The sequence below is a fragment of the Artemia franciscana genome, chromosome 10 (assembly GCF_032884065.1).
Source record: "Artemia franciscana chromosome 10, ASM3288406v1, whole genome shotgun sequence".
NCBI classification, from domain to species: Eukaryota; Metazoa; Arthropoda; class Branchiopoda; order Anostraca; family Artemiidae; genus Artemia; species Artemia franciscana.
The window spans coordinates 12,510,402-12,524,334 of record NC_088872.1 but is presented as its reverse complement, the minus strand read 5'-3'; the positions used below and the strand labels follow the sequence as shown (position 1 = coordinate 12,524,334).

Genomic DNA, 13,933 nt, shown 5'->3' with positions numbered 1-13,933 from the left:
ACTCTGTACAGAGTAGTACTCTGTACTACATATACAGTCACTAACAGTGGTACTCTGTACAGACAGCGAGAAACTCAGAGTGGTAGTGACTCAGACACAGACACAAGAAACAGAACTACTCTGTACAGACAGAAACAAACTGAGACAGCAACGACACAGACATGAACCTTGACAAATAGTACTACTCTGTACAGACGGTGAAAACATAATATTGGCACAGACAGTGGGACGTCAGTCTCACTTACACCTAAAGCAGGTGAGACGTCCTACCTGCATCCCTGAGAAGTAATGGAGCATCTCTGAAAACTTATGCAGTGCCCTTGTACACATTAGTTTGATATTTTGCATGTGTTCTCTTTATATTGTATTCATTCCCTTTGTTAATATTTGTATTATTTAAACTATTTCATTATTTAATTTATGTTATTAGGTTATATTTAAATATGTGCAGACAGTAAACAACTGAGACAGACATCGACCTTAACAAATGTACCCCTCTATACAGGTGTGAAAAGCTGGGAATGGCAGGGAGTTTGACATTGACAGTGACAAAAAGAACTATGCTACTGCATACAGACAGTGGAAAACTGAGAGAGACTTTAAGCTGTATAAACAGTGAGAAGCAGTACTACTGCGTGCAGACAGTGATAAACTATTGAGACTGGCAACAGCACAGACATAGACCCTGATAAACACTAGTCTACTGCTTTGTACAGCCAGCGATAAGCGGGAATGGAATATATTCTGACCCAGAACGTAATATAGCACTAATCAGTATATAGGGAAATAGTAGTGGAAAATGGAAGAAGTCATCCATCAACTAAGACTAGCCATAATACCAATTACAAAGACCGTATTCGGGGAGTTAGGGAGTCTAACACCCCCCTCCCCACCGGAAATGTTTGTCAGAATCGTAAAAACGTAACAGAAATGAATATAAACGAATTTTTGATGTGTTCTTAAAAGTTTGTTTGTATTTTTTTTTTGGTAATTTTATTATCATTTACAAATAAATCGCATCTGTAAATGATATTAAAATCCTAAATTCTTAAGGGTGAAATTTATCGCAAGTTCGTGTCAGTTCTTATCAAGGAAGACAAAAGTAAACTACTCCAAAGCAGGGCCATTGTTTTCGTATAAGACTCTTGAATGCCTTCATTTTGACCCCGAAATACTTGTGACTTTTCGTAGAAATATTGTCTTTAAAAGGTTCCCGTAGATTTGTGTATTTGGTTTGCATTAAGTTATATATGAGATTCCATTTGGACACCCAAATTCTATAAGGAATTAATGTATCAGTTACAAATCAATAATTAAACATCTAATTATTATAGAAAACCATAAACACTGAGTCTGAGACAGATACATGACATTATTTAGGAGGGATAGTCTTGAAAAAACAAAAAATAGGCAAAAGAAAAATCAATGATATATTTAGGACGAATAATTGCAATAAAATATAGGATGGAGGGCACTAAACTTCACCACGCTCTGCATATGTTTCTGCATTAAAAAATTATCAATATAGTTTCCCTGAAAGATCATAACTAATTCCAAAGTAAGTCGCATTTATAAATGCAAATTTGATAAAAAAATTCAAAATTCTTGTTCGAAAATTTTTCGTAAATAAAATTAGCTATATGAAAAATAATAAGGATAATTTATTCCAGAAAAAGTCCGTGGGCTATAGGAATTTTACATAACAAAAACAAACAACAAATTAACTAAAGTAAAATAATGCTATTTAAAGAAAACGCTCACGATGTACCCACATCTACATCTACTGTACCCAATATGTACCCACAATCTGTATTGATTCTAAGAAGTAATTCGGGGCCGAGATAAGTTTTGGTAGTGGAAAAATCTTTAAATTTAAATATTTGAGTAGCAAGTGACCATATCTATGCTCAGCGTTGCCATAATTTTTTATCAGCTATTTTTTCGCACCCTCTAGTTGAGTCATGATTAGCTTAACACTTTATGATAACTGACATACCCTCTTGCGTGGCCTTATTAAAAATATTGATAACATCGGTGCTTGCTAAGTATTGCCTGGTCATTTATATTCATTGACTAGGTCCTTATCGGATTTCTTCCTTTTTAAGCTATCACATGGAATCTGAAGAGATACGGGCCAAAGATGGGACACTTCATTTGCGTCACTCACACCGGCTAGTACCTGGTGTTGTGGCACTGACTGAGTATGGTCTCCGTTTGGCATCATCACTAAATCTACCTCCTTCAGTTCGATCTGAAGCTTGGATGGTTGCAGGGAAGCTCGCCAACTGTGAAAAGGTAAACCCAAAGATAGGTAAATTCGTTCTAAACCTGAAGGTCGGCATTTATGAAGGGGGTTGGGGGTCAGCAAAAGAAATAAAAATTCCAATACTTGAAACAAAAAAGTAATAAAAATAAATAAAAATTTCAAATGGTCAAATTTACAAGCTTATCATTTTTGCAAAGATCCTGGGAGAGTCCCGATCAGGGCTTTATCCAGGATTTTGTTATTTGGAGGAGGGGGGGGGGTACACAAATTAACTTAATAAAACGCTTCAAAAATGTATTTTTATGCATTTTTATTGCATTTTTACGAATCAGCCAAACATTTCAGGGGGGCCAAAATCAAAACATACATTAATTCAAAAACGTTCAGAAATTAAATTAAAAAAAAGTTTTTTTTTTAAATGGGATTTTTTTTCATTAGATATGAAAATTTTTCATTAATTTTTTTTCATTAAAATAAATAAAAAAAATGGGATTCTGATACTAATAGATACATCAAAAGAATTGGATTTTTATGCTAATTAGAAATATACAAGTTTCATCAAATTTAGTCTTACTTATCAAAAGTTACGAGCCTGAGAAAATTTGCCTTATTTTGGAAAATTGGGGGAAACACTCCCCTAAAAGTCATAGAATATTAACGAAAATCACTCCATCGTATTCAGCTTATCAGAGAACCTTTAATTTCCATTAGAATGAGCCCTCTTGCAACATTCTAGGACCACTGGGTCGATACGATCACCCCTGGGAAAAAAAAATCAAACAAATAAACACGCACCCGTGATCAGTCTTCTGGCAAAAAACACGAAATTCCACATTTTTGTAGATAGTAGCTTGAAGGGTTTTGTCAGGTTAACAAAAACAAAAAGTAATATCTGCTTTCAAGTTAATCACTCCATCGTTCTGCATTGTCAAGTTAAACCCCAATTCCCCCTTTCGGTTTCACTGAAGTCATTCTGTACTCTCCAGCTTATGTATCCGCTGACAGGTATTAATTTAAAAATGTTTTCCTGAAAAATGAAGTTTCAAAAAGAAAAGTAGTGAGCCATGCTCTGTATTATTATGAATTTAGGTATTCATTTTTTTTAGCTAAATGCTTGGGTATTCTATGCCCATTTTTTGCTGAAAATTGGGTGTAATTGGTTTTAAATTATCAATTGCTAGAAACTTCGCGCAATTACATACAGTTTTGATCTTTATTCTTAGTTTTAGATTGCATTGAATCGCAATATTTACTCACCATTGGATGGTGGCCCCTTCAAGGGAAAGCCAAAAGATACCATAGCTTTTTAATTTTTCAAACTATCTAAGGTGACTTATAAAAGACAAGTTTTGAAATATAAAACACGAATCTATGACTTTTTTTATGATATATATATATATATATATATATATATATATATATATATATATATATATATATATACTCTTGTTTGAACTCTTTATGTCTAAGTTACTGCCACTGTGAGTTTCTCGCTGTGTGTACGGGGTACCACTGTATGTGTGTATCAGTATCCGTTTTTCATTGCCTGTACAGAGCAGAAATATCAATCACTGCTTATATCTGTGTCACTGCGACTATCAGTCTTTCGCTCTGTACATAGTAGTAATGTTACGTCAGTCTGTCTATACATATATATATATATATATATATATATATATATATATATATATATATATATATATATATATAAATAAACACATTATATATCTGAAAAGATATTTCGGATTGATGTCCTCGCCAATTTGACGGTGTGTTCTTGGAGCCAAAAAGAGGAAGGAAAAGAATATCTAAAAACCAATAAAAAATAAACTACTAACAAATCGATAAAAAACCAAGCAAATGCAAAAATCATTAATTTTGTATTTAGTACTTACAGACAGTTGGGACATCCAAAGGGCAACTGATACAGAAGTTTTTAGTACTATTTTATTTTCTAAGTGGGCATTTTCCCCTAGACATCGATGTAATAAAATAAGTCAAGTATTTGAGTATTTAGATCATATGAAAATTTAATATAATCAAATAGAGTTTATAATGGCTAGCACATTTTTTACGGATGAAGGGTGACAGACAGCAAATAACAAAAACAACAAACTTTTGAATACGGACCCGTGAGGTCCGCGTAGCGCAGATTTTGATCTCCTAACATTCAGCCCTTGGCCGGGAGTGCTATGCGTGGGGAAGGGAGCAAATCATTAGAAGCTTACTGTGTTTTCACCTAGATTCATCTAGGTACCCAATGGAAGCTACAGATTGCCAAAGATTGTGTTTATTGGCCAGCCATCTTAGGCCAAATGAAATGCATGTCGTCCCAAAATGGCCATGGAAGCAATAAAAGAAAGGATTTCAAGAAAACTGGAACTTGGTGGAAGGAGGTAAAAAGTGATGCTTTGAATAGATTGGGCAGAGGAAGAGGAGTTTGCGCAGTTGCGGTGGCCTCAGATGACTTGTGTTGCAAGAGTTGTTAGTAGTATGAGTTGAAACCAAGTGTGCACCCTCGGGGAATCCATATTTAATCGTATAATCCATTGATGTAGCTTGTCTTTATCAACCAGACTAACTAAGAGCTCGTCCTTTGAAATAAGAAGCTCCAATTCATAATCCATTTGGAGCTAATGAACACCATAATGCATAATGCAAACGAACACCATTACCTTCGTTTCTTCAATAGGATTGCGGTTGTGGAGGAGCGTGGGCAGCCTTGGTGCTTCAGGTGCAACTAGTGACTTGGTGCTGCAGTGCATGTGCTCGGTAGCAATAGGAGTACTATGTCAACAGCTTTTCCATTTGACAGTCTTTATCGTAGGCTGTCAGGCTATTTTATGGGTTATAAATGTCATTTGTTTTGTGCTCTTGAGAAATTATCACAAACCAAACTAAAAGCAAATCCTTAAATATCTCTGGATTTGCTACTGAGCACTTATATTAGCATCACTTACTCTTATTTTCTTCTAATATTTCAAGTTTTTTTTTTCTTTAAAACTGCTCTTTCATACTTAGTCATGAGAAAAATCAAAAAGCTAGGCTGTAAACTCTGCGGAACACTACCATATGAATAGTATAGAGTACTTCTTTCTAGAAGTGATTTTATTTCTATAAGGGTTTTTTAATAAATATCTGAGATACCTTTTTTTAACATTATTCAGTGGCGTAAAAACTCGCAAATTGTTGTTTTTAGTGAAATATAACAGTTTTGTTAAATAAACATTATATTATGGCTTAAAAAGAGTGTGTAAACAAGGATCTTTCCAAAGGCTAGCTTTTTTATATAAAAGTTTGTATTGAATAAAGCTTTTTTATAGCTTTTCCGAATGCTAGCCCCCCAGGAAAAAAGGGGGATATGTAAGGTTTGAAGAACAATTTTTTTTGGAAACAATACTGTCATACCCAAAGCGGAAAGGCATGTCAATTCATTTTTTTTTTAACTATTCACGTCCAATTTCATTTTTCACTATTTTTGTTTCTATAATGAAAGGTCTGTGGATTATCATAATCCAGTTGCGGTTGCGGTTGCAAATATTTAGTTTATGATTAAATACCATATAGTCAGTGGGATCCCATCTACCTCATGTCAGCCGCATAGCATTCAAGCTTCTCTCTTCTGGATTTTTTTTCCCTATAATGAAATGAAGTGTGACAAAAAAGGCAGTACAAACTTCATCAGATGATGAAGACGTCATCCGCATAGCATTCAAGCTTCTCTCTTCTGGATTTTTTTTCCCTATAATGAAATGAAGTGTGACAAAAAAGGCAGTACAAACTTCATCAGATGATGAAGACGTCATCCGCATAGCATTCAAGCTTCTCTCTTCTGGATTTTTTTTCCCTATAATGAAATGAAGTGTGACAAAAAAGGCAGTACAAACTTCATCAGATGATGAAGACGTCATCTGCATAGCATTCAAGCTTCTCTCTTCTGGATTTTTTTTCCCTATAATGAAATGAAGTGTGACAAAAAAGGCAGTACAAACTTCATCAGATGATGAAGACGTCATCCGCATAGCATTCAAGCTTCTCTCTTCTGGATTTTTTTCCCTATAATGAAATGAAGTGTGACAAAAAAGGCAGTACAAACTTCATCAGATGATGAAGACGTCATCCGCATAGCATTCAAGCTTCTCTCTTCTGGATTTTTTTTCCCTATAATGAAATGAAGTGTGACAAAAAAGGCAGTACAAACTTCATCAGATGATGAAGACGTCATCCGCATAGCATTCAAGCTTCTCTCTTCTGGATTTTTTTTTCCCTATAATGAAATGAAGTGTGACAAAAAAGGCAGTACAAACTTCATCAGATGATGAAGACGTCATCCGCATAGCATTCAAGCTTCTCTCTTCTGGATTTTTTTTCCCTATAATGAAATAAAGTGTGACAAAAAAGGCAGTACAAACTTCATCAGATGATGAAGACGTCATCCGCATAGCATTCAAGCTTCTCTCTTCTGGATTTTTTTTCCCTATAATGAAATGAAGTGTGACAAAAAAGACAGTACAAACTTCATCAGATGATGAAGACGTCATCCGCATAGCATTCAAGCTTCTCTCTTCTGGATTTTTGTTTCCCTATAATGAAATGAAGTGTGACAAAAAAGGCAGTACAAACTTCATCAGATGATGAAGACGTCATCCGCATAGCATTCAAGCTTCTCTCTTCTGGATTTTTTTTCCCTATAATGAAATGAAGTGTGACAAAAAAGGCAGTACAAACTTCATCAGATAATGAAGACGTCATCCGCATAGCATTCAAGCTTCTCTCTTCTGGATTTTTTTTCCCTATAATGAAATGAAGTGTGACAAAAAAGGCAGTACAAACTTCATCAGATGATGAAGACGTCATCCGCATAGCATTCAAGCTTCTCTCTTCTGGATTTTTTTCCCTATAATGAAATGAAGTGTGACAAAAAAGGCAGTACAAACTTCATCAGATGATGAAGACGTCATCCGCATAGCATTCAAGCTTCTCTCTTCTGGATTTTTTTTTCCCTATAATGAAATGAAGTGTGACAAAAAAGGCCGTACAAACTTCATCAGATGATGAAGACGTCATCCGCATAGCATTCAAGCTTCTCTCTTCTGGATTTTTTTTCCCTATAATGAAATGAAGTGTGACAAAAAAGGCAGTACAAACTTAATCAGATGATGAAGACGTCATCCGCATAGCATTCAAGCTTCTCTCTTCTGGATTTTTTTTCCCTATAAAGAAATGAAGTGTGACAAAAAAGGCAGTACAAACTTCATCAGATGATGAAGACGTCATCCGCATAGCATTCAAGCTTCTCTCTTCTGGATTTTTTTCCCCTATAATGAAATGAAGTGTGACAAAAAAGGCAGTACAAACTTCATCAGATGATGAAGACGTCATCCGCATAGCATTCAAGCTTCTCTCTTCTGGATTTTTTTCCCTATAATGAAATGAAGTGTGACAAAAAAGGCAGTACAAACTTCATCAGATGATGAAGACGTCATCCGCATAGCATTCAAGCTTCTCTCTTCTGGATTTTTTTTTCCCTATAATGAAATGAAGTGTGACAAAAAAGGCAGTACAAACTTCATCAGATGATGAAGACGTCATCCGCATAGCATTCAAGCTTCTCTCTTCTGGATTTTTGTTCCCTATAATGAAATGAAGTGTGACAAAAAAGGCAGTACAAACTTCATCAGATGATGAAGACGTCATCCGCATAGCATTCAAGCTTCTCTCTTCTGGATTTTTTTTCCCTATAATGAAATGAAGTGTGACAAAAAAGACAGTACAAACTTCATCAGATGATGAAGACGTCATCCGCATAGCATTCAAGCTTCTCTCTTCTGGATTTTTTTTCCCTATAATGAAATGAAGTGTGACAAAAAAGGCAGTACAAACTTCATCAGATGATGAAGACGTCATCCGCATAGCATTCAAGCTTCTCTCTTCTGGATTTTTTTTCCCTATAATGAAATGAAGTGTGACAAAAAAGGCAGTACAAACTTCATCAGATAATGAAGACGTCATCCGCATAGCATTCAAGCTTCTCTCTTCTGGATTTTTTTTCCCTATAATGAAATGAAGTGTGACAAAAAAGGCAGTACAAACTTCATCAGATGATGAAGACGTCATCCGCATAGCATTCAAGCTTCTCTCTTCTGGATTTTTTTCCCTATAATGAAATGAAGTGTGACAAAAAAGGCAGTACAAACTTCATCAGATGATGAAGACGTCATCCGCATAGCATTCAAGCTTCTCTCTTCTGGATTTTTTTTTCCCTATAATGAAATGAAGTGTGACAAAAAAGGCAGTACAAACTTCATCAGATGATGAAGACGTCATCCGCATAGCATTCAAGCTTCTCTCTTCTGGATTTTTTTTCCCTATAATGAAATGAAGTGTGACAAAAAAGGCAGTACAAACTTAATCAGATGATGAAGACGTCATCCGCATAGCATTCAAGCTTCTCTCTTCTGGATTTTTTTTCCCTATAAAGAAATGAAGTGTGACAAAAAAGGCAGTCCAAACTTCATCAGATGATGAAGACGTCATCCGCATAGCATTCAAGCTTCTCTCTTCTGGATTTTTTTCCCCTATAATGAAATGAAGTGTGACAAAAAAGGCAGTACAAACTTCATCAGATGATGAAGACGTTTATTGTCTGTATTAGACTTCAATCGGATTTTTTAGAAATAATACGCAGTTTTAAATGTTGAGCACAAGCACCAGTCAGTGTGTCGTATGTGTCCATAAGTCACAGATGACAGACACCCCGAAATGAAAGGAAAAAGTCGGTTCTGGGTCACTTTAACTGATTCGAGAAAGCTACCAAGAAGATCCTGGCAAAGGTTTGTAGAAAAAAACAACAGAACAATCTAAACTTTTGTGGATTATTTAACATCATTAACTGTCCGGACATGGCGAAAACGATGGCGAAAACGAGACGGATTCTTCCGCACACATTTTTGCATGTCCAAAACGGAAAGTAAACCTCTTAATCTTTTCCAATCTCCAACCTTAATTTAGACATATGAAAAAATTGTGAACGACGTGATGAAGGCTTCAAGAGTTTTACGGGCCTATTCTTAGCAAATGAAAGCCGAATTCCACAATACTGGGTATGGTCTCAGCAACCCTTCAGTCACTTTCTTTCAAATTTGAGGTTCTCTTGAGCGGGTATGCTGGCAACTGGTTACTGACTGCTTTACTGCCCAGAGCCTTGCTCTCTCTTTGCTCCCATTCTAGCAACCTATTGCTACTGCGATGTACTTCTCTTTCGAGTTTGCCGCATAAAAAAGAAACACTGCATAACGAAATTTGAATAGGATACACAACTGAAGCCCACCAGACTGAAAAGGAGGCTTGATATGATGACTTAGCCTGCGTGGTTTACGATATTAATTTGACGTCGATCAAAGTTAAATCAATCTAAATGATGTGTCATGCCTCGACGTCGGCGTCACTCGATATTTATTTTAAGCCTGGTTTGTGAGACTATCGGGGTCCTTTCTTCTGTCAATCCCAAGCCAGAACAACGGCTATCACATGATCCAGACATGATTTTCAGTCTTTAAAGCCATGCGTCACACTCATGAAGAGCATTCGACACAACATAGACGTGGAAAAGCTGAACTTTCCATTGATCCGACAGGTGGTGGCATTCCACATATTATCAAGTCTCTCATGGCTTGAGCTTGCAATATAGCTGACAAGAGCTAGGTGGGTTTCTTGTCGGCAGTCGACAATAGGGAAAACATTAGGAATCAAAACGGAATGACCGTGTCGAGTAAACTAAGATAATTAAGTAAATAAGATAATAAGATGGTAAATAAGTAAATAAAATAATTAGTATACTAAGTAAACTCAGTAAATAAGATAATTAAAAGATTGGCTGTGGTTGCTCTCAAGGATGAGGCCAATGGAGATAAAGGGAATATATTTTAAACAAACATTTTATGCTCTTTTTAGTGGTATAAATTAAATTCAAATATACTGATAGAATCCGAAACTATTCAAATTTCCTCCTATATGTCTCCTTTTTCCTTGACAAAAAAGCAGAAAAGTACCAGGTCCCAATGTCATAGCTTCATGAGTTCCTCTTCTATTATTCTGAGTTGCAACAAGACCTGATAAAAAAGAGATATATGCCACTTAGAGGCGTATGTCTACGGTACAAGATGAGTTAATTCTGGTTCCACCATTCGATTCCTCACTTTGCTCTTTTAATTATCACAGCCGAGCAGTCCTACAGACTTCACTAGTGGCATCAGATGAACAGAATTACTACTTTCAGTTGACATCGTTGAAAGTGTGACATGCAGGAATAGGCGGATTGTTAGTACACAGCATTATACCCCATCCCCCTCCAATAGAAAATGTGAAATGCGTCCCCTTTGTCATCCCGGATCTAATAGTATAAGGATATAGCTTACATTCCCACGCTCATTTTTTTTACTATTCCACAGACAAAAAAAAATATTCATACTTATTTATTACAGCCTACAAGTGACGTGTCAATGAACTGTAAACTGAATAGGCTGAAAATGGCCTTTGGGGATCGTCTTCTTTTATTGGCTCGCCAGAGGAAGTCCAACCAGATTACCGAAGACGCAGCCTTAGATCAATTTTGCAGAATGAAACAGGAGCTTGTTGCAGCAGTAAACTTACAAGCTACACAACAAAAATAACTTCCAGTTTGGTTTTTACATTTTTTTTGTTAATTTCTAGGAAGTTTCTTTCGTACAAAGTAGTGTAACTGTATTTTCAGTCGTTGAAGTTCTATTTTGTTTTCCGAGTTTGAATAACTGTACTCAGCTTTTTTTTTGTTTTTTTATGCCTTTTTGTTTATTTACGAAAGTTTTAGAAGACTACTGCACACTTTCTAACTTTATTTGACTTAATTCTTTTCTGAGAGCGCTGATTCTCTTCTATGTTTTTTTTTGCTAAAGAATTTTTTTCCATTTTCTTAACTCACTTTGAAGAGTTTCACGTTTTAAGTTTGGAGACGAAAAGTACGTTTTATTTATGTCAATTTGCGAATAAACTTGCAAAATATCAATTACATTATTTTTCTTGATGGATTAGATTGTCTCCTTTCGACTCAGAATCCGCAACCTAGAATAATTCCTGCGAGGTATTGGACAAGGCATTCCCCTGGACGGTTAAAGAAATGCCCGCTGTGTAAAATGATTTGTCATTTGGAAAGGACAAATTTAGAAAAAACTTATCCCCCCAACAGCTTTTTTTAGGCTTATCCCCCTATAAAAAGGGCTACGGGCACATTTGGGATAAGGCGAACCAGTCATTGTGCATAAAATGGACCAATAGGGTTTTTAATATTAAAAGGCATATTTCCTCCTACATTTTGGAACACTGAACCTTAAAGGTTCAGTTTTATCCTTCAAGATGCAATCTTTGTCCCCCTCCCCTTAAGAACCAAAAACCTGTTCCATTATATTTCTAAGTGATTCTGGTCACCTTTGTTACTGACACCGCAAGCTACTACGAAGATGAACTGACATTAGTTGTTTCTTTTCTATTTTCTCGGGCTGTAAATTCAAATTACTAAGCACATGGAATAAGCTTTACTTATCACAGGATAAAACGTAACATCAAAAATTCAATACAAAACAAAGTTCCAAGTTCTGAACATGCTTTTAACCCCTGATAATTCTACTGCATGCGAAACCATATATGCGATGCATGATGCACGGCACCATAGTACATAGTGACTTCACGCAAAATGTTGAAGTGGGAAACGCTGAAGAATTGAAGAACAACAACCTCAACTATGTATCGGGAAACAACTTTTCCTATCGATGATTGCCCCCTACATAGATCTGAAGTTCTTTCAGGGATCAGTCAAGAAGGAAAATTCCTCGTCTTTCATGAAATTACAAGTAAAACCTGATTTCCAGGTATAAACAATATGATGATACTGATTCATTGAACACAGCAACTTCAATGGAGAGAGAGAGAGAGAGAGAGAGAGAGAGAGAGAGAGAGAGAGAGAGAGAGAGAGAGAGAGAGAGAGAGAGAGAGAGAGAGAGAGAGAGAGAGAGAGAGAGAGAGAGAGAAAGGATTATTTAAACAACAGTCGTAGCTCAAATGGCTAATTTAATGTTGAAATACAAAACATGTTATTATGTACTATTATACATTGATATAAAAAAAGGGACGAAAGAGTTCTGGTAGCGGTTTGTCCTACCACGAACAGGCACAAGTTTTAGCTTCTGTCTCGTACGGCTGACTGTCAGGGCTTCTGGTGCTAAAATTTCACGGTGCACAGGGCCAGACAGCAGAATATTGCCAAACATCAGGATAAGGTCACCAAAACGGAGTTCCAAACTTTGGAGTTCAAGGGTTGCTAGGGCATTGTGGTAGGAAATGTCTCTATTACTCAGGATGATCCCGAGTAATGGAGTCATCGCTTTCATTTAATAGAAAGAGTGCGAATTGTTTTCGCTTTCTATACATTCTAGAGGCCTCGTTTTTAAAGGAACAAGTCCACCGTCTAGTAGAGAGTAAATCACTATTTAGTTATCGTGTCGCGAGTTTTATTTGAGAACTAAGTTGGTTGCATAAAACAATTTCCGACTGTCGATCCTAGAGGTTTGATTTTTTCTTTAAGGGATAAATCCACAGTCTAGCGGCCAGTAAGTTACTAGCTAGTTCTCATGGAACGTGGTTTATTTGAACCCAAGTTGTTTGCATAAATCATTTTCCAACTCTGTATATCCTAGAAGCCTGTTTTTTATCATTCCATTGCAGTTTAAACTAGTTCTCGTATCGCGTGTTTTCTTTGAAACCAAAATTGTTTTCGTATATTATTTTTCAACTCTGTGGATCCTAGAGGCCTTTTTTTGAAGGAATCGTTCTACTATAGTTTAATCTAGTTCTCATATCGCATATTTTCTTTAAAATCCAAGTTGTTTGTATAAATTGTTTTCTATTTCTAAAGATCTAGCGGAATATTTTTAGAAATCATTCCGCTGTAGTTTAATCTATTTCTGGTTTCCTGTGTTTTCTTTAAGACCTAAGCTACTTGCATAAATCATTTTCCAACAATTTAGAGTCTGGAGGCTTGTTCTTCTTTATTGCGTGAAATCTTGTTCTCGAGTCACGTGTTTTCTTTAAAACAAATTCTTTTATTAAGAACCATTCCTCACCTATCCAATCTGTTCAATATTGGTTTTGTTAAAAAAGGAGTTAATTTAGGAATTGTGAAGAAATAGGAGCAACATGTTGTTGAAATAAACTAAAATGATGTTTTTTATATATATAAAGCCTTAGTAACAGTACCGTAACAGTACCACAGCCAATAGAGCAGTTTGAACCTGTTAAAAATCACAAGAGGCCTCAAATTGAATTAAACCCTTACCACACAAGAAAATAAAAGCGGGTAAATCTGCTACAAAAACCACAGAGGCCGCAATTAAATTAATTCCATAGAGGCGAATAGAGGCCTCAAATTAAATTAGAACTATTCTGGCCAATAAAAGCGGTTAAACCTGCTACACAACCTTAAAGGTCTCACATTATATTAAAACCACAAAGACCAATATAAACTCGTAAATCTGCTACAAAACCATAGATGCCTCAAAAACCATACAGGCCACTAAACCGGGCAAACTATACAGGCTTAATGATATAAACCGGCCTTATCCAATAAACAAGTGAAAG

General features: G+C 35.9%; 1 protein-coding gene across 4 annotated transcripts in view; it reads left to right on the top strand.

Annotated features, from left to right (window-relative positions):
- Positions 1–11,303, top strand: part of LOC136031796 (mutS protein homolog 4-like) — a 116,880-nt gene extending 105,577 nt beyond the window's left edge. For all 4 annotated transcript variants that reach the window (XM_065711593.1, XM_065711591.1, XM_065711592.1 and 1 more), the window contains 2 exons: positions 2,106–2,295; positions 10,750–11,303. In XM_065711593.1, the coding sequence (XP_065567665.1) occupies positions 2,106–2,295; positions 10,750–10,938 (379 nt within the window). In that variant the 3' untranslated portion in view covers positions 10,939–11,303. The remainder of the gene's footprint in view (positions 1–2,105; positions 2,296–10,749) is intronic.
- Positions 11,304–13,933: the final 2,630 nt, after the last annotated feature.